A 9,114-nucleotide genomic window follows, 5' to 3' on the forward strand; every position below is an offset into this window, starting at 1 on the left:
ATTTGTTTTTAATAGGAAAGTTTATTACTTTATTACTGAAAATGGTTCTAGCCTACCAGCTAGAAACTGTTCATCACTAAGACTGATAAGGCAGGAATTGGCATTTCCTCTTTCACAGTCTACAAACCAGAGAGTTTCATGTTGTTATATGCCTACAAGATTTATTTGACAATCTAGAAATACACAAGGTTTCCACCAGTAAAAGCACAGGAATTTTCTCAGTGGTCACTGCCATTGCTTACATTTTGAACAAAAAAATCCCATGTAGTATTGCATATGAATAAACAAACTTTGGTTCTCTTTCTACCTGGAGAGCTCCTAAGGTCCAATCTCTGACTTGTTAAACAATGGCTTGCAGAGGACAACAAGGCAGCTGGAGGCCACACTGAATGCTACATTCTGGAAAGCTTGGGACACTGTAGAACTTAATAAGTTTTTTGAAGGCACTTTTTTTGAACATCATCACCTCTTCAGGCAGTCTGGAAAGAATTCTGGCATTTGTGTGAGACTCTTTCTTGTCAGCAGTCGCTGCTTTGGAGCTACATTGCTCAAGACTACCAGTCACTGGCACACTGTTGCAGCTAAGGGAACGTGCTGTCTTTTTCTTGCCTTGAACAGACAAATAACTAAATAAAAAAGAGGATAACTTGTGTTTGGTAACATCTTGAACATCTTCTGGAAAACAGTCATCTAGAGGCTCCCCTTGACCTTTCACTTGTTGACTAATCACGCACGTACTGGGACTCACCAACTTCTTAGGCTGAACTACTATTTTACTAGAAGGCATTTTGTATTTCCCTCCATCTAGATAAAGCTGGGAGGCATTACTAACAGCATCAGAACTAGGCTTCACTATCGTATTAGGGAGCCTTGCCCCATCACCAGGATTGATGCAGTGCAACCCATAATTCTGGCTAACGATCTGGGCTGCAGTGTGTTGAATGATGTTCCAGTCCTGCAGAATGTCTTCCCTGGTTGTGAACTGAGACGTTACAGTAAAGCGAATGATGAACTTGTCACGAATGGTTGCTGGAATAAGGAAGAGCCTGCCAGAATTACTTAGTTCTTTCAGGAGTTTTTCTGTCAGGCAGTTGGAACCCTGTTTTAAATATGAATAACAAAAAAAAACAAATGCTATAGTTAGAATTTCCAGTGATATCCAAACATCTCCATAATGGCAGCATTACAAATTCTTGCATTAAAGTTTATTCACAGTTCGTAATGCCTGGGGAGAGATCAGCTGTGGTCAAGTCATTCCAAAGAGACACACTGAAGGCCCAGTCTTTACCTTTAGACGAAATACAACCAGTCCAAGATGTCTCTTGGCAGGAATTTCAAAGAGTGGATCACTTTTAACCAGGGATTCAAAGAATTTGGCTATTTCGGTACCCTGTAATTAAGGAAAAAAAGTAGTTATGTATTTGTCACAAACCCACTGTAAGACACTAAATTAAGTAGTTAAAAATAATTTATTTCCATACTAAAAGGTATCATTCCAATGCATGAGTGGCAGCAAACAGGAACGGCAACAAAATTAAGTATTTTAAAGTCTGTCTCTATTTGCCCAAACACTACATTCAACAAGAGTAACTAGACTATACACAGGAATTTTCCAGAAGGTTTGAAAATGGAATGTTCCTTCTCAAATTACAGTCCTTCTGTAGCAACCACTGATCCACAGTACGATCCTCTCTCCATCAAAGACTTTGGCCTGTAAATTCGGATAGCAATGGGTCCAGCCGTCCATCACAGCCCACCTCCCTAACAGCTGCCACTCTGCCTCGAAGAAAGCTTCTACAGGTTGGCAGTACTCAGTCATGTGCAGAAGGCATCGACTTACCAGGTCACTTGCCTTTTCCTATTGCTTCCAAGAAGGCTACAGGAAATGTTTTGTCTACAGAATCAATCTTTAACGATTACTTAAGAGTAAAATCAGCATTCGTTTAGTGTTCACGTGCAAGCTTTGTGCATGAGAGGATGGCTGTTACTCGTCCTTGCATCACTGGATTTATTAAACTCAGCTACCAATAAATCGATATAATACATTTACGCTTGCATTGCTAATTCACATACATGTCGGACATGAGCTTGAAGCTTTTTCACCCCAAATGAACGAATCACAAACCACAGCTTCAAAGAGCGGAATCGACGACTCAGTGGAATTTGCCAGTGCTGTGAAAACACAACAGTGTATCAGTGAGTGAAAAAAAAAACAAACAACAAAACAGAAAGGAGTGTCCCCTTAGGCTGCTATGGCTGCTGCTTCAGACTCAAGAGATCTGTTTGGATAAATTGTTTTGTATTTCTGAAAATCTGTTAAACCTAGGAAACAGCCAACGAAATGCTACGCCTACTTATTTTCCAATTCTTTGCAAAAATAATTTGGCTATTAGGCTTCATCCACGGCCTAGGCATGCTTAGATTTTTTTAGTTAATTACCAGCTAATAACAGCACCTATTTTACATCTAAGGAGAATTATCGATTCAGGAAGTATCCATGTACACTTTAGGACTGCATGCTCACTTCAGTTCCTGTAATCTGCATATTTAAGGCCCTTCCTGAATATCTTCCCGAATCAACTCTGAACAGTGAGAGCTGATACAAAGGCAGACCCTTCCAGAGGAAGTAACACCTGCTGCATGGAGAAGAGTGACAAAACCTGTGCAGGAGTACTTCCAAGGAGCTACACAACTACATGCAGGGTCCTATTTAACCACAAGAGGGACTCATTGATACATTTTTTCCCCTTCCCTCCTTACATTCAACGCTCTAGTGAAAAGCACTATTGATTTCAAGAAAACAATTATCTTTTCAGGACTAGGGTGAGATCATAGCAGAAGCAATTGGCTGTGAATATTCTTTTGTTTTACTGTACTGAAATCTGCTGTAAAATGGATCTAAAGGGAAAGGGCTCTTGGATTTTAGGAATACCTTAATCTGGAGAGAAGTAAAATTTATTCTACTGCTGTTTCAGAGCATGGCGTTTCTATTGCTACTCTTTTCTCTCTTTTATTACATTCAGAGATACAAGAAAACCAGCCAAAAAGCCACCAGTAGGAATTACTTCAGCAACACAATGCACAGAAACGACCCTTCTAACTAAGAAGTCAAGGGTGGATCCCTATCTGTATAAAAATCTTAAATACTTCAAATCTCTATTTCTGAAAGCAATTTTATCATTAATTTTCATAACCAAGGCTCACTTCAAAGTTTTATTATTTAATCTGCATTAGAATCTCAGTATACTTGGTGTTACGCTTTTATGTAATAAGACAGCTATGAGATAAGCACACTCCAGAGTGTGAGGAACTTCGCAGTCTGTCTGAACATTTACAGGCAATTTAAAATATCAGCTCAAACAACTTACCATGAAATCAACAGCAGCTCCTGAGTTGGGATGCCTGAGGTAGACAGGGTTAACACTGAAGGTTTGATGTAACTTGTATTTATCCTGAACCCTATCAATTGTAGAATGAACTGTATTTAGCAAAAAAAAAAAATATGTAGAGAAAGACTTTGCAGTCTGCATTTTATCCTTTTGGCATTGTTTGTGTTTTGTCTTTACTCACCAAAATCCAGTGCAGTCAAAATGAACCATCATCCATTTAGAAGGGTTAAACGTAAAGGAATCTGCATATTCAATTCCATCCAAGAACAATCGAAACTCGGGACATACAAATGCTGTTCCTGCATATGCAGCATCAATGTGAAGCCAGAGTCCCTCAGCATCACCTGTTGGAATTGAAATTGTTGTTATGTCAGGGACAGAAGGAATCAAAGCACATACTTAATCTCTCCTCTCTGAAAACTAAATGTGTGTTTTTGCAGGAGGCAGAGAGGCTGACAACAAAAAAGCAAAAAAGACAAACAACTGATAGTTCTATTTTTATCCTATAGCTATGGATCCAGAAGCCCAAAATACAGGATAACTCTGAAATCAGATGGACATTATAACAAAATTGACCATTCCACATTTCATATGAGTGAGGTTTGTGAATGTTAGATTTCTCCCACTTGCCTTTTTAGCAAGCGAAATTCCCTGGTACAAGTCAGTTGCACAAAGCCAAGATAAAGACACGGTGGCAAGCAAAAAGGATCCAGAGATAGAAGACACACTCTGATCCATAAGAGAAAGCATCACAAGTCTTGAGCAGCTACTTGCTCGAATTTATGCTGGAATAGGATCTGCAACCATGTTAAATTTACCTATTGAACTGGTGGCTATGAAGAATGTCTTACCAAACACTACCTTCAAAACTCCTTTGCTAGGTTGAATATTTATGTATCCATCCTACAACAGTACTGCACTCTCTCCTGTACAGTCTGTGTTCCCCAAATAACCACATTAAAGATTTATCAGTTGGCAAATTTAATCCATCTTGAATAGAATGTATTTTAGCATCCTAATCTAAATGTTATAGAAAGCACTGCAAAGTCTTGTGCTGACTCTGTCAATCTTTGAGACATTTTGAGACATGTTGGTAAAAGTCAGGTCATTAGTGTTTTCACTCTCCTCAGTTTTGGCACAAAAAATTCTCATACTATCTTTCCGGTGCTATCATAATTTAAAATCAGGAAAAAAAAACACCACCACACTTACAAATCGGACCCAGTTCTGAGAGATTGTCAAAAGCACAGACACCAGTTGTACCCAAAGTTGCACAAACCTAGAATAAAACAAACCTGTTAAGAAGCAATTTTTTTTAAAGAAGTGGATGCAGCACCTTGGAGGTGTAAAGGCTAACACAGACAGCTGAAATACTTCTTGTTCAATAAACTGGAAATTCTTGTATACTTTTTGATATTCAGCTAATGTATTTTAACACAATTTAACACAAGAAACATTTCAGATGTAATTTTATATTGACATTAAGAATACAACACTTATATCAGTACCCCCAACCAGAAAGTTGAACATACAAAGACTGGCACTAGGCCTTTCTTTCTGTCTTCTGCAATGGCTTTCTTCAGAGTTTCACCTCTGAGGGAAAAGTTCTCATCCACAGTCAGAAACTTCATCTTCACAAGAGAAATCAAGCCAGCCTTTTCAACAGAAGAATGTGCCTTAAAAAAAAAAAAAAAAGGTAAGTAAGAAAAAGTAAGAAAGCGAACTCTGAGGTAAACTACAGCCTTTTAAGAGGTTGCAAGAAAAACAACTATAAGGTCTTTTTTACAATCCACATTAATACAAGTCTGAAAGTTTCTTCTCTGTAACTAAAATAATGCACTGTAACTCCAAGGAATGCTCCATTTATTTGGATACTGGTCTCTAAAAGGTAGTAATAGGCATCATCACCTTGTGTTTGGAGATCCATTTATCATAACTCAGACCTTAAAGGAGCATCTAGAAATGGATCAACCTCAGCTTACTCCCTCCTTCCTGCCATGAGATAAAAATACCTGAAGTGTGAAGTGTTCTGGGTAGACCAAAACCCCCTCGCAACAAAAAGCCCTTTTAGTTACATTAAGAAAGAACCAGCACAAGTCTCTCTCCTGCTGCAGTTTTCACAGGGGAATAGCTCAACAGCCCAAGGACAGAACAGGTTTGCAGGCAGAGTCACAGTACTATGCAGATGCTTCCTCCAAGCACAAGCACAGAAGCCTAGAGCAGAGACCACAACCAGGAGCAACAGAGGTAATGCCCACATGCCTGCCTCAGTGGAAGGAGGCTGTGAAGAAAAACAAAGGCTGAAGGACTTGAAAACTGCTGGCATCCTACAAAACCTCATCTCACGCTGGTTTTGTTTCCCCATCTGCAGAAAGAAACACTAGAGGGATTTGCTCATGCTTGAGAGGCATTCATGTTTGTTTTGTTCTCTTCATATAGAAATGTGAGTTCACATTGTATAGTCTGGGTGAGACAGCACAAGTGAATTTGTTTCCTTTGTAACCATAAGAACCTACCTGATCAGATGCATAAGCAATGAGGCGAGAATTGAGTGAGGACTCATCAGTGTCTGGCTCAGAAAGCTTCATCTCCAGAATTTTGTTTTTCCTTGCAGCTAGTAGTGCAACCAAGGTTGCTTCACTCACAGTGCTCTGCAAAGACATGCTCATTTACTGCAACATATTGCTACTCTATTGCTATTTCATCAGGGTTTTACTGAAGCCATTGAAATGCTCAGCTGCCCATCCCCTCTTTTATTTCTACTATGACTTTCCGGGATGCAGTGGAAAGTCACCAGCTATGGACCAGCAACACAACACAAAGCCTTTTAACTGCTGTATATCTTTAACACGCAGGACTGAGTTGAGGGAAGCAAACAAATCAGATTTTCCTTTTGTTCTACTACAGCTATAATGTAGTATCTCCCACAACAACTACAAACCTGAGCAAAATTCCTTGTAACAACAGAGAGCCTCAGCACTGACTACAGAGGATACTTGCTTAGGCCTTATGAAGGGAAGCAAAGGTCCAGGCCTTGATCTTGCAACTCTCAGAGATAGAAAGTAGACATGAGAAAAAGAAAAAATAATTTGAGTGGCCGAGGATAACTGGCAGAAAGACAGGGACAAGGATTCCTTTGCTAATTATGTAAACATTACTTTAGTGAATAATTTGGTCATGTGAAACAGACTGAAGAAACCAAATCTGATTCTCATTTGTCCTAGTAAGGCCACAAGAGTACCTGCTCCTTATTCATAACACAAAGAGGACTAAAAGCAATAGCAATTCCTCTTCTATAATCTTCTACATTTAAAACTAAAATTTAGGAAAGTAATGTCAAATTGGGATTTATGTCTATCCAAACACATAGATCAAATCTTGTTGGATTTGCCTCCAGGAAAACTGCTACTGAACATGGAAAGTCACTTGAGTGAAAACAAAATGTTGATGAGCTCACATTTGATCTCCCCTACCTGTAATACTCCTCCACCCACACTGTCAGGATGGTGGTGTAGGAATTTGTCTGGGAGGCCCAGCATTTTAGCCAACCAATCCATCACATTCATTTCCAGTTCTGTACAGGCTGGACTGGAGGCCTAGAAAAATAAAAGAGAGACTGAGACTGTAATTCACTCTGCAAACCCAATATGAGCACAACCCTTAATGTAAACTACATATCACATTTTAATTAATAGCTATTAACACTTTTTAATTGCTTAACTGTAGCTGCTGCAGGAGGTTACAAAATACTCAGATCATCTGGGACAGGCCACCGAGCAATTATTTTCAGAAGAGGAAAAATAGGAAATTTGTTCTCCCAAAAGAGCAGGAGAACTGGAACAGAGCCCAGCCCAGCCTGCCGTCATGGACGGTGGCTCTCTTCTGCCTGCAGTGCTTGTGTAACAGTCTTGGCCCTGAAACTAGACAACAGGGAAAAATGCTCACAGTAGGATACATGAAGAATTAGAAAACAGACATTTCTAGAGGTGTGTTTTCTTCATTCACCTCTTACTACTAGGTAATGTTTGCTCTTATATGTTGTTTTTTCTTCAAGTGACAGTTTTCATTTATGCAAAGAAGACAATTGGTTAAAGAGAATAATTATGCTGACTCACAGAACAAGAAAAAACTATTACCTGCTCCTGCATAATATACACAGGAGATGAATATCTAAAATAAGAACAAAATGAAAAAATTACCCATGTGAATCCCAAGCAGTTAATTGCATCGGCCAACATATCTCCAAGGAGTGAAGGCCAGGAAGTAAGAGCTGGAAAGTAGGCGTGCATGTGTGGACTTTGCCAGTGGACTACCTAAAACAAAAATTTCTAGAAGTTAGCTCTGAAAACACCACAAATTTCTGCGCAAGATCTTGTGATTAGCATCTGTTTAAAGCAACAGAAATGGATCACAGCAACGTAACATGCAATTCTAGATCTGTTAGCAGAAAGCTCTGGAGATGATATCAACAGGAGTGCAGCACTCGCAAACGATAACACTGTGCCGTTATTAGATAAATTCCAAATTATAGCAAAAGCATTTATCTGAATTAAACAGGCAGACAAAGATTCTGAACAGGAAAGAATGGTCCTTTGAACACTGCACAACAGAGTCAGAAATATTTATCAAAATATTTATCTTTATAAGGGGAATCCTTGCAACAAAGTTGCTCTTGTTCATTTTGTCAGACCACAGCTTGCCTCTGGCTCCACACTGCAAGTTACAATTATATAGCCCCCCTCTTTACACCTGAAGGAGATGGTACATGGGACACCAGCATAAGCACGTTTCATGTGAATACCTCACCCTCATCAGATCAACTTTCTGCAAACATCTATAAAGAAAATTTTAAAAGACTTTGAAACAGTGTCTTACATAAAACTTTTCATTAGGTAATATGAACTCCCTTAGCAGAATCTGCAGTGTTCGTGTGCGAGAGGAAGGACACCTTTACATTCACAGGCAGAGGCCCTGTAAAGCTAAATTCACCAGGGTCAGGAAGCCAAAGGCTTCCCTCTAAGCAAACATGAGTTATTCTTAATATATAAAATACTTCAAAAAAACCATTCAGTCTATCCCCTAAAACTGTAGTTAGGAATACAATAGTAATCTGCAGAATCCTTCTGTGGACATAATGCCTGCAATATTTATTCTACATTTGGGTTCTGCAGAACATGTGCATTCGTAGGATTCAGTGTTCACCTCAGGTAGTAACATTTTTTTCTTGTAATGATTATGCTTCACTTCTTACCCCAGGCATAATAATCTTCTCTATATCTCCAAAGATGTCGTCCCAGCTGTCTGGGTCCATTGGGGCAGAATCTGGCAACTGGGTTCTCATGTAACCTGGCTGTACATCAGGAGTCACCCGTCTCTCTCTCACACTGCTCAGGTACTGGCAAATGTAATCCACCATCTCTTACGGTGCTTTGAGTTTCAACTGGGAAATCTAACTAGTAGCACTTCACACAATCTGTCGCTAGCATTGGACAAGGCTTCGAATACTGCTCCCAGGATAGACACAGGAACTAACCTTCCTCCTATACCCTGCTTGTCCAATCTAATGATGTAGGGACATGGCTTCTAGAACTGGCTTCATCTGGACAGAACAGATACACAGGGCTGTTTCAGTGTCACCAATGAGTAGTCCAAAGACAATTCCCTGTCATTATAGCTTATTCCCTTTTGCACCCTCTGAAAACAGCTGCACAGCTCCACACCTTTT

The 9,114-nt window shown here is 39.5% G+C and overlaps 1 protein-coding gene across 1 annotated transcript; it reads right to left on the reverse strand.

Moving 5' to 3' along the window:
• Positions 1-331: 331 nt before the first annotated feature.
• HDC (histidine decarboxylase) lies at positions 332-8,805 on the reverse strand. The gene is made up of 11 exons (XM_008937721.1): positions 8,641-8,805; positions 7,589-7,702; positions 6,863-6,985; positions 5,906-6,040; positions 4,922-5,065; positions 4,602-4,668; positions 3,571-3,733; positions 3,369-3,459; positions 2,074-2,172; positions 1,289-1,390; positions 332-1,099 (listed from the first exon to the last, which is right to left on the reverse strand). Exons 1-11 carry the CDS (start codon positions 8,803-8,805, stop codon positions 341-343), a joined length of 1,962 nt encoding a protein of 653 aa, XP_008935969.1. The 3' UTR covers positions 332-340.
• Positions 8,806-9,114: the final 309 nt, after the last annotated feature.

The sequence above is a fragment of the Merops nubicus genome, unplaced genomic scaffold, assembly GCF_000691845.1.
Source record: "Merops nubicus isolate BGI_N331 unplaced genomic scaffold, ASM69184v1 scaffold52223, whole genome shotgun sequence".
NCBI classification, from domain to species: domain Eukaryota; kingdom Metazoa; phylum Chordata; class Aves; order Coraciiformes; family Meropidae; genus Merops; species Merops nubicus.